Consider the following 22,318-nt stretch of genomic DNA (forward strand, 5'->3'; position numbering starts at 1 on the left):
AAACAACTTGTGAGTTTATATTCCACACCATTCTGAGAAACATGATGAAATCTGTCACTGTCCCACTCTGGCCTGCCTGGGACATGATTAATCCCTCTGTGCAAGATATCCACTCTGTATACACTACCTACCCATTAGTAGCTTAGCAGCCAGCTCAGTTATCAGATCAACTGATGAGGCATCATATGCTTACATTCAAATAACCCTTATCTTACTTAATAATGGCCTCACAAGAATAGTGACCATATTATTACAGTATATTGCCGTAATTATTCTATGTTATTGATGTTATTGCTATACCTAATTTATAAATTAAACCTTATGACAGGTATGTATATAGGGGGAAAAGACATAGTATGTACAGAGTTTGGTACTACCCATGGTTTGGGGCATCCATTGGGGGTCCGAGAACACATCCCCATAGATACAGGGGAACTACTGAAGATATTCTTCAATTTATAATGGAGTCATGTTCTGGTAAACCTATCATAACCTTTTAAAACATCATAAATGTTTTTAAAAAAATACATTGAATATGCCTAACCCATCAAATATCCTGGCTTAGCAACATGGCAAATACAGAGCATGGGATGCTTCCCCTTGTGATCATGTCACTGACTGAAAGCTGAGCCTCACAACACTGCCCACATCAAAAAAAGGATCAGACCACATGTCACTAGCCCAGGAAAAAGATTCAGTTTCAAAATTTTAATATGGTCTCTGCTGAATGAATATTGCTTTCACAGCATTGTAAGACTGAAAAATTGTAAGCCACACGGTGGTTAAGCCAGGGACCTTCTGCACCCACAGTACCACAAGAACACACAAACACGATCAGAACAGCTGGGCCTCAACCCCTCTCCCACTTACTAACGAAGTACCATGCGAAAGTTATTTTAACTTCTTGAGTCTCTAAACCACATATTTCTCAATTATAAAATCTGGACACAGACAAGAAAAAGGGGACTGGAGCAACACTATAAGCCAACAAGATGTAACATATATAGAACATTCTATCCAAAAACAGAAAACAAATTCTTTTCAACATCACATGGTGGTTTCTCCAGGAAAGGTCACATGTTAGGCCATAACTCATTTTAAAATTTAAAAGGGCAGCTTCTGAATAGTTAACAACAAAATTAAAAGAAACCTAAGAGTGGGAAAAAAAATATTGTCAAACCATATATCTAGCAAGAGGTTACAAGGAAGTCATACAATTTGATAGCAAAATAAAAAATAATCTGATTAAAATATACAAAGAAACTGAATATATATTTCTCAAAAAAAGACATATAAATGGCCAATGGGTACATGAAAAAGGTGTTCAACATAACTAATGGTCAAAAAATTAAAATCACAATGAGCTATGACCTCATAACTGAGAAGATACTAGGGCTATTATCAAAACAGCAAAAGAAAACAAATGTTACAAGGATATGTAAATCAACAAAACCATTATGGATAACAACATGAAAGTTGCTTAAAATAAAAATGTAACACCCATACAATCTAGCCATCCCACTTCTGGATACACATAAAATGGAAACTAAATCAACAGGTGGAAGAGATATCTGCACTCTAGTTTTCATTACATATTATTCACAATACTCAGGACATGGGAACAACCTAAGTGTCTATTAATGGATGGAAAAAGAAAACAGGTAGATACAGACAGATAGAATTCAGCCATACCAAAAAAAAAAGAAAAGAAAATCCTGTCCTTTGTGACAACATAGATGATCCCCAACTGCATTATACTAGGTGTAATAAGTCAAAGAGAGAAAGAGAAGACGTTATAATCTCACTTACATGTGCAATATAAAAGACTTCAAATTCACAAAAACAGACTGCATAATGTGGCTACCAGAGGTTGGGAGGTGGAGGAGAGTAGACTTTTAATGTACTCACACCACACACACACACACACACACACACACACACACAAAAATCATAATTAGGTAAAGTGATAGACAATTTAACTAATTTGATTGTGATAGTCATTGCATGATTATCAAATCATTACAATGCACATCTTAAATCTGTATGATTTTGTTCATCAATAATGCCTCAATAAAGATAAGAGAGAAAACACATTTTGAAAACAAAAAGATCTGAAATCAATAGTCTCCCTTCCAACTTAAGAAACAGAAACACAGTAGACTTAAAGCAATAAAAAAGACATAAATAATAAAAATTAGAGTAGAAAGATATGAAATAGAAACATGGAAAAGCAAAAGAAAAAATCAGCAAAACCAAAGTTTTGAAAAGATCAACAAAAAAATGGCAAATCTTTAGCTAAACTATGTTTTCTCTGATATAAGGAGGCTGACTCATAGTGGGGTAGGGAGGGGGAGCATGGAGGGAACAGACAGACTCTAGATAGGGCAGACGGGTGAGAGGGGAACAGAGGGGGCAGGGCGTTAGCAATGATGGTGGAATGTGATGGGCATCATTATCCAAAGTACACGTATGTAGATATGAATTGGTGTGAACATACTTTACATACAAGCAGAGATATGAAAAATTGTGCTCTGTATGTGTAATAAGAATTGTAATGCATCCCACTGTCATATATTTAAAAAATAAAATCAATTTATAAATAAACAAACAAATAAATGAATGAATCAAGAATGAAAGAGGAGGTATTACTATCAACCTGACAAGTCAGAAAGATTATAAGGGACTATTAAGAATAATTGTACACCAAAAAACTAGATAATCTAGATGAAATTTCTATAGAAATTTTCCTAGAAAGACATAAACTACTAAATTCCAGAATAGAAGATGTACATACACCTCTACCCTGTAGACAGACCGAATTAGCAATCAAACCCCCCCAGTGGAAGCCAGGCAATCTCGACTACTCAGGAGGCTGAGACGGAAGGACTCTAAGTTCAAGACCAGTCTCCACAACTCAGGGAGAACCTGTCTCAAAATAAAAAATAAAAAGGCACTTTACTCAGTAGTAAAGTACTCCAGGGAGGTACCAAAGCAGGGTAAGGAAGGATTTCTCAGTGGAAAGGAAAACACACAAACGAACGAAAGGCCTAAATGGCTTTACTAGTGAATTCTAACAAAAACTTTAAAAATCAAAACTAATACTTCAAAATTCTTCCAAAACAGAAAAGAGAATGAGAAACTTCCCGAGCCATTCTATAAGGCCACAATTATCTTGACACCAAAACCAAAGACATCAGAGAAAAGAATTTAGACCAATATCCTATGACTATAGACACAAATATCTTCAGAAAAATAGTAGCAAACCAAATCTAGCAGCATATTATATTAAAAGGATTATTCAACATAATCCAAAAGATTTATCCCACGTATTCAACCATCAGTATAAAAAGCCATATTGGTAGAATACATTTTTTTAAAACAATGCAGAAAAAGCATTTTTCAAAATTTACAAAATTCATTTTGTGATTTAAAAATTCAACAAACTAAGAGTAGAACTAACCTCCTTTGCCTAATGAAACTATGAAGGAAAAAAAGAGCTACTGTAATAATGGTAAAAACCGGATGCTTTCCCCCCTAAGATCAGGAAGAAGACAAGGATACAGGATGTACTTAGTATTTCTATTTAACATCGTACTGGAGATTTAGACAGGGCAATTAAGCAAAAAATGAAACATAAGGCACCCAGATTGAAAAGAAAGAAATAGAACTCTCTCTACTCACAGACTGACATTATCATATATAGACACACACATCCCTAAAGAAACCCCTAAAAAAATATTAGATCAATAAATGGATTTAGAAAGGTTGTATACAGGATACAAAACCAGGAACAGCTGCATTTATAAATTAGCAATGAACATTTGAAAATAAAGAAAATAATACATTTACAATAGTATTAAAAAGAATAAAATACTTATAAATAAAAGTAGTCAAGGAGGTATAATACTTGTACACTAAAACTACAAAACATTGTTGAAAGAAATGTAAAGATTTAAATAAATGGAATGCCACCCATGTTTATGAATTGAAGGTATGATATGTTAAGAGAGCACCCAAACTGATCTACAGACCCAACACAATCATTATTAAAATTTCAACTTCCTTTTCTGAAGAAACAGACAAACGGTCCTAGAATTCTTAAGGAGCTAAGAGGGATCCTGAAAAGCCAAACCAATCTTGAAAAAGAAGAGCAAAGCTGGAGCACTGCACTCCCCCCTTCACTACAAAGCTGTGGCCCTTCAACAGACAGCAGCGTCATGAGGACAGACACAGACCAACGGGTGAGTGCCCAGACCACTCAAGGGGGGAGGGTAGACGTCTCATCAACAAATGGTGCCGAGATGACTAGAAGCCAGATGCAAAAGAATGAATTCAGCAACCCTCCCTCACACCATGCACGAAAACTAATTCAAAATGGATGACCTCCAAAACCTTCAAGGTCCTTAGTAATCAAAGAAATGCACATCAAAATCACAGTGAGGCACCAGTTCACACCCAGTAGGGCGGCTGTAATTAAAACTATGACAGTCAATAAATGCTGTCAAGGATGTGAAGAAACTGGGTTCCTCCTATATTAGTGATGAGAAAGTAAATGGGGCGACTGCAGTGGAAAATAATTTGACAGTCCTCAAAGGTTTACACACAGCATTACCACAGGTCCCAGCAATCCCTTTTCCTGGACATACTCGAAAGGGAAATGAAAACACCCACCCACACAGCAACCTGCAGAGAGGCGCACAGGCACACAGTCACCACGGGAATGCCCACCAGCGGAAGAACACAGAGCAGAACCGCCACAGACCCGGGTATCACTCACCCTGGAAGGAGCCAAGTTCTGACACACAAGACAACATGGCCAGTCCAGGCAACCTTACGCTGGGTGGAAAATCAGACAGCAGCCCAAAGCTCTTCCTTGAAAAAATGACAGTGTATGCACAACCGGGAAGGCGTGGGGTCCCAGAAGCCCAGAGAAGGGCCACCAACCCACACAGAGCCTCGAAGAGCTCCCACAGTGGACGGGCCCCAGTAACCTGCAGGAGAGAGACAGGCCCAGGCACAGGTGGCTTTACCTTCCACAGACTGCTGCTGCCCCAGCAGCCGGGCTCTGGGCTGCAGACAGAAGGTCCTGAGAGAAGGAGAGGCCTGTGGGGCTACTGCAGTGAGGAGAGGGGGCAGACCACCAAGAAGGGACGGCGATGTCCGTCACCAGGACCCGTGAGGACGGGATGCACCCAGAACACAACTACAAGTAACTCTGTGAAATTCTATCTGCCTTATTATCATGTATCCATTCCTTATTCATAAAAGAAATAAAAAATGTAGAATTATTTTCTATTCATGTCTTGTGCTAAGAAGAAAATCTTAATAAGCAAATCTGAATAAAGATGGGACTCACAGCTTTGGCAAGAGCCAGCCTCAAAGCTCTTCCCTGCTAACCAGGAGGCTTCCCTCTGCCGTACACACGAGACAGAAGAAAGAAGCCAGGTTCTGAGTTCATCAAGTTCAACCCGAGGCAGGCACCCAAAGGCTCCAGGTTGGTGACTAAAGATCTGGGTCCTCTGGGAGCTGCACTCTTCACAGGCCAGCAGGGGAGGTCCTGGGGACATAAGCCAGCAGCCTCTCTCTGGGCAGGACTCTAGGCCTTGCCCACCCGACACACAGCAGGCACCAGGAGGCACTGGAGGCCCTGGCACGTGGGAGATGCTGAATCTTCCTGTCCCACAGAAACCTTCTTCCTCTTTTTTTACTCAAAGCAGAGTTTGGAACACAAGCAGCAGCTTGAGATGTGATTGTTTAGGACTGGCCAGCTCACTCCTGCTTCCTCTGAGTGGGGAGAGGTAGACGTGCCCACCCTGAGAAACACCACCAAGGCGCCATCAATGCTGATGCCACCAGTACTGACTGCTCTCCTGAGCACCAGTTTCAGGGGCTGGATTCCCTTAGCTTCTCTCCTATGCCACTGACAGTAACTAGCAGAACTTCCTAACTCCTCAACAACTTCATCCTCTCAAGCACCCTGGGAGCAGGCCAGAGGGACTTATTAACCAAACATTTTTTTGTCTGGAGTCTCTGCTTGTTAACATTGTTGACAGATCATCAATAAGCCAGCCTGTTTAGAAATGCCAGTCTGAATATTCCCAGGAAAGAGTACCTGGATTATCAGTGTGGCTGACGAATCCTAAGACGGGGCCTGGACCACCACACACTGGGCCTCTGCACAAGAGGCTGGCTGTTGTCCCTCATCATATGAAAATAGTTTCGTGGGGATTTTTCTCACTCTCGTCAGCGGTTCTTCTGTGCTATATATTTTCTTTGTCGTCCGTGGGGACCTAATTACAGTGCCTGGATGGCTGCTCTAGTCCACACGCCTGCAGCATCTCGATCAGCCAGAGGGAGAGTCCTGGACACCAGACAAGATGGGTCTCACTTCACACCCTGACTGCGAACATGAAGGGCTCTGAATGATTTGAGGCTCTGCAAGTTGAATCCCTGCTCCAGATTCATGCTATCATTCTGGAAATGCTTTAAAATTATATATAGTAATTTATTAATCAAGTTTAACAACAGCCTCCTTTTACTGTCTCCTACATCATCTTCAATAGGTATATTCTCTGACTTAATCTGCGTATTTGTCCTCATTTTTAAGATAAGCAAAGTGAGGTTTGGAGAATGAACATCATTAGCTCCAGGTACTTTCTCTGGTGGGTGCTAGAGCTGGGGGCAACATACCCGTGTCTGACAACAAGCTCGTGTTTTTATATCACCGGATCCTAAAGGCTCCTTGCATTCATTCATTCATCTACCAGCCAGGTGCTGGAGCAACCCTAGAGGGGTGGGGAGAGGAATTCAAAGACGCCACCTCACTGGAAGGTCTACAACTAGACAATTACTGGGTTTTTCCAGGATTCTGCTGGGCCATGTGACAGAGCTGGCATCTCCACATGGAGAGTACATGGGCATTGACAGAGCCCTACCCCCCGCACACAGCTGCCCTTACCATCTCCAGTCTTGCTTGGGTTGGGAGCATCTGGAGTACTCAGGGGCCTAAGGGGAATGATGATATCATCCACACGGACCCCTTCATCCCCATGTTTCTCAGACACATGGGAGAGGAGCTCCGACTGATTTGGCGAGAAGAGATTACAGCATTTGCACATGAAGATAGCCGTGCTTTCTGTAAGAGAAAAAAGGAAAATGTTTTATTTTGCCTTCACATACACGATTACGCCCAATGGGTGGAGAAAATGCCAGGGGCTGCCATGCCATGCAAATGCCAGCCTCAAGTGAGTCTCCTTCTCATCTCGGGTTCTTCCTTCTGGGTCTAGGAGCCTCCACCCTCATCAGGGTGGCTGACGTGGACCTCCTTCTGCCCAGACCCCAGCCCATGGAACCTGAAAAGTTCAATCCTGTCCTCAAAGAGTCCACCACACTCATGCAATCAAGCATCTTAGTCTTCCCACCAGACTCTCTCTCTTGAATTAAGGTAAAAGGAAAAATTGGCCAAAACAGCATTTCTCTAGAGCCAAGACACCTTTCAATGACTGGCTCAGGAACTAAAAATCATAACAAGGAGGACAGGAATCTGCGGCTTTTTAAAAGCCACTTAATTCCTACTTAAACATTCTCACTGTTCACAAAACAGTGCACAGTCCATTATATTCCTCCCTGTATACTAGGCAGTAAGACATAATGAGGGAAAAAAACACTCATCTTCAAATCTGATAAAATAATTATAGGTGCATACAAAATATTAAATTGAGGACACATAATTCAAAGCTGGCTTTTCTGTTATCACATTTATACTGAAAGGAAGAGTTGACATGATGAGAAGGCCAAGAGCTGTGAAGCCAGACAGACCCAGCTGAGATTCCTGAGCCAGTCCCTAGATGCGGTGAGGCCAGGCGACCTGGGAGAAGCAGCAGTAATCCCTCTGTGGGGAATTACACAAGCAGAGCAGCAGGGACACCGTGGGCACACCGGGAACAGCGCCACGAGCCCAGCCCACCTCTCCACGTGCTGTGCCTGTGCCTATGCAGCAACCGCCAGAAACCTCTACCACTGGCTTCCCCTGACCTCCAGGGCACTCAGCCTGCCAGGCAATTCCCAGGATCTCTATGCCATCCCCTCTGCCACGGCTGGGCAAGCAGCTGGCCATCTCGGATCTCTGGGACCCGCAAGCTCGGCCTGTGGCAAGCAAGCCTCTCCTCCCCCCCCCTTCTCAACAGCAGGACGCCTGCTTTGTCACTTCAGCAGCTAGAGATCAGCTTCCCCTGCCCACCTGCCTCTTCCCCATCCCCCAGCCTCGCTGCTGTTGGGTGAGGGTCTGCACAAGCCGTGGCCCTACGGTGGGACGTGGGGGCAGCCCCCACCCAGGGCAGGGCCTAGTCTCCACTGACAGTGCTCACGGGGACAGCGAGAGCAGAGCCACATGGAGCTGGCATGATGTGCTAAACTCCTCTGCAGACAGCACACCCTTCCTGCTCCCCCAGAAACACTGCCGGACAAGGGCACACGCCGCCAGTGTGTGCAGAACCCAGCCCTCGTCCCTCGGGACACTGCTCCCACGGCTTCCGCTTCCTCCCAAGGTCAGTGGTCCTGCCCTCTGGGCCAGCTCTCCCGCTGGCCTGCAAGCATGCCCGTTTCATGTTGGAACAAAAGGCTCTGGAGCCCGCTTCCCCAGGCTCTCTGCCCACCTTTCCACCTTTCTCCTTTTGGCAAAACTCCACCACAAGAAAGAGAAGAAGGAAAGGCACAGACCACTGTGCCCCGCTGGGGTGAAGACAAAACTGCTGTCAAGCCTGGGGGGTGGCGGGGCAGGGAGCCCCTCCCTACAGCCACACAAGGCCTTCCCGAGAACACACAGGGAAGGAGAGCCTCAGATGAGTCTTCCCTATTGAACAACAACTGTCCCACAGGAACAGCCAATTAATATCTTTATTTTTTCCAAGAAATGTTTTCTTTCCCAAGGAACCCCAAAATGCTTCCCAAACAAGAAGGTCATGGCAGTACTTGTCTGCATACAGGAGACATCGTCTTCAGGGTGCTTCCTGCCACACCTCCATCAGTCCTGATTTAAGCAGAAAGGGGTTTGTCATCTTCAGCCCACAGATGAGGAAACTGAGGCTGGGAGGGGAGAAGTCAATTGCCTGTCACAGCAACAGGGTGCAGAGGGCAGATGCTTTGCAACCTGGTTTCACAGATATATTTGGCTACAGAACTACAAGCAGACTCTAAGTATTTTAGCTGAGTTCAAGCTGAGTGTTCTAGTGTTCTGAAAAGAAACCCTGAATAGAGAAGAACATGAGGCCTACCTCACAGATCAACCCCACACCTGCTCCATGAAGCATCTACTGAGCAAGACTCCAAGCCCTGCCCTAGGAGCTGGGGACATAGGGATGAACCTAGGCCCAGGCCCTGCCTAAGAGAGGCCATCTCACCTTGGAAAGAGACGTGTCACAAAACTGCACCTTATGGTGGGTACTAAAATTGTCTCCCAACTGGCCTCCAAGTTTTCCTGGCTCCTCGACTGCTCTCAGGAGGAAGGGAATTTTCTAACATTTAACAGAGAAATTCCAGGGAGCCAAGAGCTATCAGGAGGTCTCCAAGTTCAGAGGCACACTGAGCATTGACTAGAAATTAAATAAACACTTTTGCATCTACTGATGACCAGGTTTCAGAGACTGCTGTGAATAAGCTAACACCCAGCAGCTCCACAGCCTGAGGCCTGGGCAGCCCAGGATGCTGTCTGCCTGAGCCACCTGCACCCACAGCAAGTCCAGGCCTCAAGTTCCCAGGTGGAGGCAGAGCTGAGCACTGGGACCTAGGATGACCCTTATATATTGGGCTCAGACCTGAGACGTGGGCCATGAGATGGGGTGCCATGGAACAGTCGTGGGTGGGAAAGGGTGCTGGGAGCAGGACAGGCTTCTCAGCCAGGGGACTGTGGAGTTCAGAGCTGCAGGACGCAGATGTGCGGACCCGGGAAGAAGCAACAGCTGCGTGGAGTCAGGAACGGGGGAAATGAGCAGATCTACTGCTGGTACAGGGGCCTGTACCCACTCAAGCAGAGCTCCCAGGGCCAAGAACAGCCAGCACAGCAGGAGAGGCAGCTCCTGGAAGGGCTGGGAGTCCACCATCAGAGCAAAGACAGAGGCGGCCTTGGTTGAGAGGGCCAGCCTCCTGCTTGAGGCCAGTTCTGCAGCTCCGCACACCAGAGCCATGGCAGCTCTCTATGCCTGCCCTCCTGGAGCCTGCAAAGCCCACTACTCCAGTGCCCCTGGAATTTGAAAGCCTTGGTCACATTGGCACACCCAAAATAGCCAGCTGCCTGGGCTGAAGAAGGGAGGAGTTCTCTGACACACTGAGGGGAAGACTGCAGTCAGGGAGGCCTGGCCAGGGCTGAGAGCAGAGATAAAGACCAAGATGCAGTTGGGCCCAGCAGGCAGGACATCACCCTGAGCTGACGTGCGTGTCTGGCAACAGGCTGTTTGCTACCAACACTATACTCTCCTCTGCAAAAACAGATGTCCCATTACCCAAGGCAAAGTACACGGTGCACCCTCTTCAGACAAGGGTCCAACGTGGAGGGCGATGGTGTGCCCCTTGGAGACATGCTAAAGTAGTGTGTCTACAGCAGAATGCCAGGCACACAGAGGGTGCATTCCCCAAGTATTAAGATTGTTAAGTTGCCGAAATAGCAACCAAGGCGCCACTTCTATTTTTTATAGTGGACTAATATGAAAAAAATGTATCTGTGCCCCGAAATACAATCATAATTATGTTGTCAGCTAATTCTGATGAAGATGCTATAATTTGGATGCATTTCTAGGTCCAATTACTGTGCTCTCATGCTTAACAAAAGAATTCAAGGGGAAAATGACGTACTCAGAACAAGAACAATCACAGTGGTTTGGGTCTGGGCATGCGATTGCTATGAATTATCTGCCGGTTTTCAAGCAGCTACTCTGTACTATAGAAAGGAAAACTTTAAGTGCATTAATTGGTCCTTGCTTCTGGTCTCTGATCTGAGGAACAGCCAGGTCCTATCTGGATCTCTGGCCTCTCTGCCTGCCCAGGGGACCCAGGGATGAATAAGGGCTCTGCCTCACCCTTCCCAGAAGGTGGCCATGAATGGGAATGAGTCCCTGGGTCCCAGCAGAATGGACCCCTCCAACTCTGCAGACTGCTGTGAGTTGACAATGCATAGCCGGGGGTGGCCAATGCTTTCAACAGCAGGGCACAAGTGTGCACTGATGCTGGATTGCTCTGAAGAACTCCTCCCCAAACCCCAGGCCCTCGAGTCAGGCCAACACGGGAGCGGAAGGACCCTGCAGCCTGCACAGCAGCACCCACAGCCCGCTGACCAGCACTCACTCTCCCAGCTGCAGTGGCAAAGCGTCCCCTAAGGATGAACTAGGGGGCTTTTCCCCACTCCTCTCACCAAGAACAGCTGAAGAATCTGGATGTTATAGGTCAGACAAATACAGGAAGGCTGAAAGCTGCGAGGAAGACAGGCCAGTTCACCAGCTCCAACCCAAGAAACGGCAAAGTGATGACGTGCTCAGGTGTCTCTCTGCCTCCTGACGCCAACAGGGCTACAAGGGCCCAACAGTCACAGGCTAGCAACTCCCAGAAAAGCCTGCTCTCTGCAGCCAAGGGACAAGAGACAACCGCCCGGAAGGACAGGATCCTTCCAGATAACATTCACAGCAGACACAGGGCTGGACCACACACCCCCAGTGGCCACCAGGCAGGCAGGCAAGCTTGCTTTCACCGCCTCCCTCAGCGTCCACCGGCGGTGAGGAGGCAGCACCCCCTCCTACCAGCAGAGTCAGGGAGTCTGCCAAAATAGAAGATTTAAGTGAAATCCAGGCTCTCACAGGATTCAACCCAAAATCATTCATCTCACTTTCCTAAGAACCAGAAAAATCTCAAGTGGCATGAGACAAGGCCATCCACAGAGAGCAGCGTGGCACAACATGGAGCCAGGACCACCCAACAAGGAGAACAGCAGCCTCCTAAAAACGCGTCCACAGAGTTCACCACACACCCACAGCAGACAGCAGGACAGACGCTCGGCCAAGAGGCAGGCGGAGAAGCCCCGGGCACTGCCACCCGCAAGAGGACAGATGACAACCAAGAAAGCAGGAGGCCAGAGCCTTGGATGGACAGGCTCAAAGCAGATTGGAAAGTCCAGGAGACTCGGTGATCCTGCAGAGAGCAGCAGGCACAAAATCACAGAAGAAACTGACTTAAATACAACAACAGAGCCTCAGGAACCGTGGGGCCACAGTGAAAGATCTAGCATTTGTGCCCTCAGATCCGGGAGGGGAAAGAGTGAGCAGGCCTGGAAAAATATTCACAGGAATAACAGCCCAAAGTATCCCAAATTTTAAAAAAGGGTAAAGCGGCAAACTCAAGAAGCCAAAATCCCAAACAGGACAAACTCAAAGAAATTCATTCTAAGAAACATTGTGGTTAAACCCTGAAAACTAAAACCAAAGCAAAAATTGGAAGTGGCAAGAAGAAACAAACTCCTACATAGAAAGACAATCCAGATGACTGCAGACTTCTCTCCAACACACTGCAGGCCAGCAGGAAGTGGCACAACAGTCTCAAGTGCTGGAAGGATCCCACCTCCAGGGAAGGTGTCCTTCAGGAGTGAAGTGAAAAGCAAGGCACAGAGGAGCGGGGGCAGGGGGGGACTTGTGTTGGGCAGATGCAACCTAAGAGTGGCTAATGGAAGCTCTCCAACAGAAGGGATCAACAAGAGTGCTGCGCCATCAAACACATGACAGAACAATGGTATAAATGCTTGGGCACATGCAGGGGACTTTCCTCCTGAGTTCTCTAAATCATGTTGAATGGTTGGAGCCAGAAGCACAGCTATAATGGGGGCTCACTGCATGCAAAGAAAGAGTCACAGCAATTATTAAGAGGAGCAGCTCAGGGAGGCTCAGGGGAGGCTCAGGGAGGTGCAGGGAGGCGCAGGGAGGCACAGGGAGGCGCAGGGAGCCTCAGGGAGGCATGGTTTCCACAGGCTGTGCTAACTGGAGCAAGGCAGCAAATCCACAGGTAAGAGCAGATTTGACTGCACACTAGCTATGTTGGCGCCAACCTGCTGGGTATGAGGTATGGTGCTGACTTAAGAGGCAGCCCCCCGGGTGAGGCCGATAAAGAAGTTCTCCAGACAGACAGTGGTGAAGGTTGCACAGCCACGTGAATGAACCCAGCGAGGTTCATTCTCAACACTGAGGACAAGGGTAAATCTTACATATATGTACCAAAAAAGAAAAAAAAGTAAAAATTTTTAAGCATAATCCATCAAGGTAAACTGTGCATGAGACTTCTCGGTATTATCTTTGCAACTTCCTATGAATCTACACTTAGTTCAAATACAATGGCAAACAAAACCAGTCTGAATCCTCCAGCAAGGATTCTACAGGAGAAGAATCGCAAACATCCAGTCCCAACCATGCCCTGCAGGAGGTGAGGCTCAGAAGCCACAGAGGCTCAGTGGGATGTAGCCTGGTCCACATTCCATCTCTGAGGGGCAAGGGAGATGCAGGATCTGAAGGGCTGGTTGTATATCCTTCATTTCACCCACTACCTTCCACATGGTCTCTACACGTGACTGGCAGCCAGAGCTCCGCTGGCCCAACATCCTTCTCTTGGCCTTGACACCACCAGGGATCCAGTAAGCACCCAAAAAGTGTCAGCTGAACTGATGGCTACAAAATGCCTAAGCATTTATCAGTAAGCACAAGAAGACAAAATGGACATTGCTAGACTATTAAATACTCCATTTAAAGGCAATAGTTTAAACATTTCTTGCTTCCTCTCCACTCTGCAACTATCTTTACTTGGATTTATTTACTTTAAACAGAGTTCAACAGCCACAGCTAAGACCCTACTAAGTCATCTATCTCAGAAGAGAGAAGCAGGTGGCAAATGTTTCCCGAGGCACACTTTTGTTTTCCTGTGTTCCACTTGTCCCTTGTTATTAGATTCATAAGGCCAGCAGCTTCCCAATAGGAGGGGACGTACTTCAACAGCATAAAGCGAGATTGCTATCACATCCAACACAATGAATAAAGTAGCTTTGTGCAAACTGAAGCTACTGTGCTCCTCTGTCTTCAGGCGAGACTCGGCGAGGACAGAGTACTCTCCTTCCACATGGCTCATACCACAGCACTCTAAAGCAGCTGTGGACAGGCCACATCATCATCACACCCATTTAAGACCTGCTGGAACCAAGACAATGGATTGGAAGGGGAAGAGGAGACCAGAAGCCTGAATTAATCAAGCCCGCACCATGACACAGCACCACACAAGACTCACACCAGGCCGACCTCATCTTCAAGACCAGCTATGATATAGGTCTGTACTGTACTTGCTCCACTGTAGACAACATCTAGTGTAAGAAGCACTGAAAAAGACAAAAATGCTGCTGCGTAGACTTAGTAGACTAAGACCGCTGGTTCTTATCGCACCAACACCAAGGCACTCCGACTCAGGGTGTTGAAATGTGAGCCAGGATCACCTGACTTCAGAACCGGTCCCTTATCCTGAGGGAGGCAATGTGGGTCGAGTCAGGGCCCACTGCACAGCCCAAGTCAGGGCCAAGCTGGACGCAGGTTGGGAAGCCTCACTCCCAGCCCTGTCCCCTGCAAGGCCCCATCTCCCCACCTCACACGCCCCACACACTCCGAGCCGACCTCTGCCACAGCGCTGCAGACCCTGCTGTTAAGAGGGGAAGGAGCTGAACATGAGTAGCAGGAGCCTCAGCGACCCCATCACACTCCCCGTGTCAGATGAGGCACCCCTGTGAGCAGCAGACACCAGAACCCCCACAAGGGAGCACTCACAACACACAGAAGACTTCCATAACAATCACTCTAACCTCACACCCTAGGAGAGTCTGTGGAGAAGGCCAGAATCCCTGTCGTCAGGGGAGGGGAGGCCGAGCTGGCCCAGGAAGTGTGACACAGCTCTAGGAGTGTGGGCGGAAGGCGGCAGAAGCCACACCAAGTGGGCAGAACTGAGGAGCCCCTGACACTGGGGTGCAGAGAGGGGAGTGGACTCAAGACAGGACAGGCACACTGCTGCACCTCCAGCAGGACAGCAGCAGCTGAGGGGGCCACGTTGCCACTCTGGGAACCCCTCCGGGGACGGCAGCTTGCCCAGGAAGGCCTGGAAGCAGTGGCGGCACGGGGGAGCCTGCAGTAGGACAGGCGACCACCCAGGTCCTACCAGTGGGGGCCCAAAGCTAAACTTGTGTTGGCGTCTCCCAGCAGGGGGTAAGCGAATTAAAAATACAGTGTGCAGCCCAGCACAGCAAGTCTGCAGGCCGAGGGGGCCCCAGGCAGCCAGTCTGCAACTTGTCATCCAGGAAAGGCTGCTCATGCGCAGCAGGAAGTCAGGAAAGGAGGCCTAGAAAGGCAGGCAGTGACAGAGAGCAAGAGAGAGAGGGCACACACCTTGCCATCCACAAAGCTCCTCAAGAGCCCGTGCCAGGGACTGGCTCTGAGTCGGTGGACGATGAATGGACTTATCTTCCAGCTCAGAGTCTTTCTCTTAGGTCTTTCCCATCTGCCACCATGTGTACAATCCAAGAAAAAGTAAATTTAAAAAAAACTACTTAGGACGATGTTAGAAATAAAGGTATAACAATGCCTGGCAAAGTAATGGGGTGGCCCTGCTGGGGGAAGAAGAGTCACTGATGCCAATGGCTTTGGCCTGACAAGCCATGAAGCTCTGAGGAAAAGAACAAGGCTGCACCAGCTCCGGACATGGAGCGAGTCAGCCCTCGAGATGCCGAGCGCTGCTCCCTGAGGTTGAGGAGACAGCGCACTAGGTGGGACATGTCCTGTGCCTCTTCCTGCCTCTCTCCCATAATGATGTGCCAGCCGAATAAAATAACCAAAAAAAAAAAGAGGAAACTGGTTTAGCCAGTAGCAAGATCAAGTTAGATTTAGATTTAGATTTGATGTGGAAAAATGTTCATGACACAAATAACATGTATTGCAACTAGAGGCCTGGTGGGCACCGTCTAGTGAGCCTCATCTCAAATGGCACATTCCAAACCTACAAATGTGTGGGCCAGGTGAGTAGAGTGGAACATGTACCCAGGGGCCGGGCCAGACATAAAGGGACGGGGAGCTCCCAGAACTGGGTGTTCAAGAATTTGCCATGTGTCCGCCATCCAAAAAAGAAGTATCGAGACTTCACAGCCGAAGGGGGAAGTGCTAGGGAGTGATAACAACAGATCCCATCAATATGTACAAGTGTAATGCACCAATTTTAAAAAGTGGGGAAAAAAGACTTCAAAGTCCAAAGAGGTACCTCCAACCTTCCCCGCCCAGACTGACTGCAGAATGACATTACTCCTCCAGTGAATGACACAGACCTTCACACTCAAGACAGTGCTTGACCTTCCCTATTGTCTTCTTACGTCGAACAATGGGCAGTGCCATCACCATCATCAATACCACCAACATCACCACGAAATGAAATGCTGCCCAAGCAGTATTCCACCACCATCACCACCACCATCACCACCACCATCATGACCAACACCAGCACCATCGTCATCACCACCATCACTCTCACAATCATTATCAACATCATATCACTACCATCATCATAATCACCATCATCATCATTATGATTCCCATTTACAAAGGAAAAATCTGGGGCTCAGAAAAGCCCCTAACAGTTTAGGGGGGGGAGCATTTAGTTAATGAGCTTCCAAAGGAGTCCCCAGACAAGTAAACAACAAATCAGAACTTAACCCAGACCTTCCAAGCTAACTGCCGTATCTGCCCAGATGCTATGTGCCCGCCCCATCCTTCTTGGAAGATCCTTTGGTATTTCCTGAAATACTCAGTGGTTGCTGTGAGGAATGCTAGTCTCGGTACCCCCAACCCAAGACAGATCATGGTTAGATGGAGTAATTACAACTGAGAGTAGCTACACTAAAAAGGGAACTGTGTTCCCCGTGTCTGTTTATAATTGCTTACCACAATTCATTTCAGGGAGTAATATGCCAGAAAATGAAAGACTGCCAGAAGTGAGCAGTACAACTCACCCAACCACATTCTTACTAAGCATGTCCTCTGCACAGCCTGGCAACAGATCCAGAAGCAGGCAACAGTGGTATACCACCAGGTTAGAGGCTTGACAGCTTTTAGCAAAACACCATGGAGGTCCCATAGGCAGGTGCCACACATGTGCTAACAGCACCCTCTGGTGGTTAGTTGGGGCATTGCAAATCAATAGCCATATTAAAAACAGGGCTATGGTTTACTGAATCGATAAATTGCCAGGTGCTGTGCTTTGCCTGTAACCCACTTAACCTTCACATTAACCCAGCAACTGAGGGGCTGCTGCCCATTTTAAGAAGAGCAAATGAGATCAGGCAGGACACAAGGCTACACAGCAGGTGGACACACAGCTCCATTATGCTGCAGAGGTGGGTCTGTCCTGGCAGCCAAGTACACCTGGCCTACTCCAGCAGGTGAGTCAGGCAAAGCTCTGATCACAGGTTGTACTCATCACAACCAGCCACTTCCTGGCCAATTAACTTCACTAAAAGTCACTTCCAAATCTCACAGGGCTTTGCCAGTCACATCCACATTTTGCACAACAGAAATGACTGAGCAGAAGCACTTGATTTATTCAAGCGCCTGCCGGCACTGCCATTAAGGCTGCGAAGGGTACAGCTACTCGCTCTGGGACAGGACAGGGCAACCCTGGGCATGGGCGGGGGCTGGGGTCTCCTGGGGTACAGGGGAATTGTGTTTCCCGATCTGCTACTAGTTACACAGCGAGTTCAGTGAACGTCTGCAAACACTCATCAAGCTGGTCCTCTGTGGGATGTGTGTTTCTCTATGCACATGCCATGCATCATCTCCAGAAAACTTAAACTGAAAACATTAAAAAGATACAGGGGAAAACAATGCTCTGATTCACAGGTGAACTCTTCTTTAAAACAACACATCTGAACACTACTTTGGTCCACGTAGCTGTGTGACCCTCGGCAAATGCTTCAGTTTCCTCCTCTGTGCAGAACTGCGGGGGAGGATGGCAGGACATCGCAAGTGCAATGTGCCTAGCTCAGTGCCCAGCTCTTTAGAGGTAACATCCTACATGAGGCGGCAGAAAGGGCCTGGTCCAAGGCAGGAGCCAGGCTCCCAGCTCTTACCCTCCAGCCTCCTCGAGAACTCTTTAAGCCTCATTTTTTGCATCTTAAAGATGAACAGCCCAAATTAAAAGTGGCCGTGTAATGTTGCAAAGTGGAACCTGGTCTTCAAGCCCTAACCAGAAGTTAATGTGCAAAGACAAGAGGCAGGGCTACCAGAACCAAAGAAGGATGGGACAGACCCACCAGTGCCACCTCCCCTTGCCTGGGGGCACACGTGAACCAACCTCCCCTGCCCATACATAATCCCTGAAGTGTCTCCCAGCTCTGAGGCTCCAGTAAATGCTCCCCCCTAAACTGTGGAATTATTACTTCACCATGCATCTCATAAATGCCGAGGAACACGTCAGCTTCCACAGCTCGCAGAGTTAACGTGTTTATTAAACGCAGGGAGGAATCCCACGGGTGTTTTTCTTTGCTGAAGCTGGGTTAACAAAATAAAATGAGAAATGCTCAATATCCACAATAATTAAAGCTGAGCCGACAGTTGCATTATAATTTTATGCACACACATTTCTTCCATGTTGAAACCTGGCATAAATTTTTTTTTTTTTTTAGTTATTTTTAAGCACTCTCAAAGTGAGAGCCCTGGGCAATGAAGTATATTCACATTTATTGTGATAATCACAGCTGAAAAATGTGGCCTTGTCCATAGGACAGCATTTCATACAGAGAAGAGCAGCCCAAGCTCCGAGTACACATGTGGGAGCACTGAGGGGTGGGGACCCTGGTGCAAGCCCAACAGTGCAGATCCTGTCTGTAGACTGTCGGAGAGGCCTTCAGGAAGGCCCGCCATGACAAGAGTCTCTGTGATTATTCCTGCATTAAAAATAAACCAAGCAAAATCCCCTCCCATCTTCTGGTGGACCTACGGGGAAAGAGAAATGCCCACAGCCACCACCAGCACCACCACACCCCCAGGTCTCAAGCTTTGGCTCCGTCACTTGTTCCCATCTTAGTCTGACTAAAGGCTGCCTCAAAGTCAGCTTCAGCACTCAGCAATGCCCAGAAAAGCCACTCAGAAAGCTGAGGCAGGAGGATCTCAAGTTCAAAGCCAGCTCAGGCTACATAACAAGGGTCTGTCTCAAAATAAAAAGGGCTGAGGAAGTAGCTCAGTGGAGAGCACTTGCCTAATATATGCAAGATCCGAGTTCAATCACCAGCACTGCAAAAAAACAAACAAAAATCCCCTAGGTTTAGGTCCTAAGTTATCGGCTACCCACTTCTACACCTGTGGAACTTAGATTTAGCGCCACACGGAGACAGCTGTAGCCACCCTGCTGACACCATGAGTATGGTCAGGTATGTGACTGGGGGAGTCACTGTGTGGGAGAATCCTGGGATTCTGCAGACTGCTAAATGTGATGCCAACTGGAGAGAAGAGGGAACATCTTAATCCAGAAAGTCCAGCTGGCTGACAGACCTGCCCGCCATGTCCCTGGAGTCTTCTGCTACCCTCATACACATGCGTATCTCACACACACACACACGTAAAATACACACATGTACCCATGTGCACCACAGAGAGACACAATGCACACGCCCCACATGCACATCCACACACTTTCTTACTTTTAGTGGCACGAAGGAGGCAGCCTGACAGAAGCTCTTAGAGGGACAACAATGCAGCACAGGTGACAACAGCCAGTGGAAACCAGACTAGCCTGGAAGCAGGTGAGCACAGGGGAGGGCTCCTGTGCAGCACTTCTCCCCTGCCTCCAGATTCAAGACCAAGACGGCAACTCCAGAGAGGGGGGCTTAGCACAACACCTGGTGGCACTGCCTGCCCCCTCCCCATTTTTGCAGTTTATGGACATGAAATCTCTTGGACAAGAGATCCAACCAGGCAAAAAAAAAAAAAAAAAAAGAAAGGCCTTGGAAATGCTGATCCGGCCAGGCAGATGCTGTGGTGCACACCCTAGTCCCAGGGACTCCCAGGAACGCTGAGGCAGGAGAATCAAAAGTTCAAGGACAGCCCCAGGAAAACTTAGCAAGACCCTGCTCAAAATGTTTTAAATCTAAAAAGGGGCTGGGATGTAGCTCAGTTTGTAGGGAGGCCCTGAGTTAAATCCCCAGTAGCACAAAAAAAAAAGGGGTGGGGAGGAAATGAGTCAAGAGATGAGTCTACTCAACCCCCTGCTACTTGGGCAGCATTGTCATTCAACAAACATGTAAGCCGCACCTGCTATGGACAAGTCCTGGAGGAGGCTCCAGAGGAGGAAGCAAGGATGGACGATCCAATGGGTGGAGCAGGCTCATCCTCATCTGCCTGTAAGTCAAGGCGAAGCCCCTGGACAAACCCTCCAATCCTCTAACCAACCAGAGCAGAAGAGACAGGCATGTGAGTAGACCTGCCTCCAGGCCAGAGGAGACAGATGTACAGCTCTGCAGAAAATTCAGGCCCAGGACCAAGAAAAAGAATCCTTTGTAAGAACAGCCCTGTCCAACAGAATTCTGAGGTGGCCAGGGGTTCATTTTGAATTTTCTAGTAGCCACATTAAATAAAAATAAACAGATAAAATTAGTTTCAAAAATATACTTTATTTAACCCAATATAACCGAAATAGTGTCATTTAACCTAAAATTTATTTTTTAAACCTCAATAAAAAAAACTCATTTTTGTTTTCTTTCTTTTTTTCTTTCTTTCTTTTTCTTTTTTTGTACAAGTTTTCAGAATCCAGCATTACTCGGCACTTACAGCACATCACGAAGTAGACTCGGCACAACAGCATTACCTCTATTTCCAGAACACCAGACACCTCTTCCACTGCAGATCAGAGAGCTGCGACACACAGGTCCCTCTTCTGGCCTCCCCCAAATCTGGGGCTTACCATATTAGGAAACTGCTGCAAAGGAACAGCAAGGCCAGTGCCCCTGGGCGCCTCTGCTGGAAGTGGCCACAGCAGAGGAACACTTCCATTGCAGGCTCAAGCGGGGGCTGTGTGCTCAGGGCTCCCCGGGGCCACAAACCAAAGAGATGAGATAAAATAACAGCCTGGACAGGAGCCGGAGGCAGATGTGGAAAACAGGTAAACTCAACTCCATCTTTTAAACATCTGCTTTGTTATAAAAGCCTGAGATTAGTTTTGGTTATAAAGTGTTCCAAAATTAATTTCAGAAGAAAGAATTGCCCTTCAATATTCAGGCACATCTAACAACATTTGAGATTCCAGAAGAGAATTTCAAGTTAAAGGGATTGAGCCAGTGGGAAAAGAAGAACCCTCCAAACCCCAGGACCCACCTATCCCCAGCCAAACACAACGATCCGACCCTTTCCTGGCAACTAGATCATGGGATGGGCTGTTCCTATTCTCCAAGCACCTGGGCTCTACAGTCAGCCTATGTTCATTGGCCTCGTCAGTCAACATTAACGGAGGCCCCATGTGTGCCACACTCTATGCCAGCCACAGTCAGAACAAGGACGACACAGGCCCTGTCTCTAGAAATACAGATGGGCAATGACGTTTTGTCCAGGAGAATCATTTTACATGACCTCAGGGCTGCCTGTGGTCTGACTTTGTAGACTCTTGCTGTTGGAAGGAACACAGAAATGCCCGAGCTCAGCTCCCTGGCCAGCACATATGTGGCAGCTGCCCACACAGACACCCCTGTGTGGGCAGCTGCCACAATGCTTCCACCAGTGGGAAGTACAGAGCCAGGAGGATCCCCAGGAAGGCCCAGGAGTACGGCCTCAGGGTGACCCTGACAAGCCCAGCCCTTTCCACAGCTGAGCAGCTATAAGAACTGAAAGAGCCACGGGGGAGGGAGGCTGGGTCTTCTCTCCTGTAAGCCTGGAACCCTGGCCCCTCAGCCATTCCTGGTGCATCCCATGGTCAGGGGAAGCCACCCTGTGACTATGGCCCAGAGGCCTGTTTCCACCACTGCGCATCTCTCAAGCCACCTGTAGTAAGTCCACTCACACGCATGTCCCCTAGAGGGCGATAATGGGCAAAAGAGAACTCCAGTCCAGCTGGCAGCTGGCTCTGGGTTACAGGCTGCATTCCAAGGGTGGGGAGGACTGGCAAGCACCTGCCCTCTGCTTATCCAGCTTGTCTCTTAATTCAGGAACCTCAATCTTCAAGTCTCACTCCAGTCTTGGTTTCCCAGAGAGACTTTTTAAAACCCCTTCAATATAAATTAGGCTGCCAGGACTCC

At 47.6% G+C, this 22,318-nt stretch overlaps 1 protein-coding gene across 5 annotated transcripts in view; it reads right to left on the reverse strand.

The window, feature by feature from the left end:
• Positions 1-22,318, reverse strand: part of ZFAT (zinc finger and AT-hook domain containing) — a 194,199-nt gene that overhangs the window by 158,319 nt on the left and 13,562 nt on the right. For 4 of the 5 annotated variants that reach the window (XR_014018835.1, XM_081266608.1, XM_081266606.1 and 1 more), the window contains exon 2: positions 6,959-7,135. The exons of the other annotated variant lie outside the window; for it this stretch is intronic. Coding sequence is in view for 3 of the 4 variants with exons in the window: in XM_081266608.1 (XP_081122734.1) it covers positions 6,959-7,135 (177 nt within the window). In the remaining variant the exon portion in view is untranslated. The remainder of the gene's footprint in view (positions 1-6,958; positions 7,136-22,318) is intronic. 5 annotated transcript variants of the gene reach the window in all.

The sequence above is a fragment of the Spermophilus citellus genome (assembly GCF_964194105.1).
Source record: "Spermophilus citellus genome assembly, chromosome: 14".
Lineage (NCBI taxonomy): Eukaryota > Metazoa > Chordata > Mammalia > Rodentia > Sciuridae > Spermophilus > Spermophilus citellus.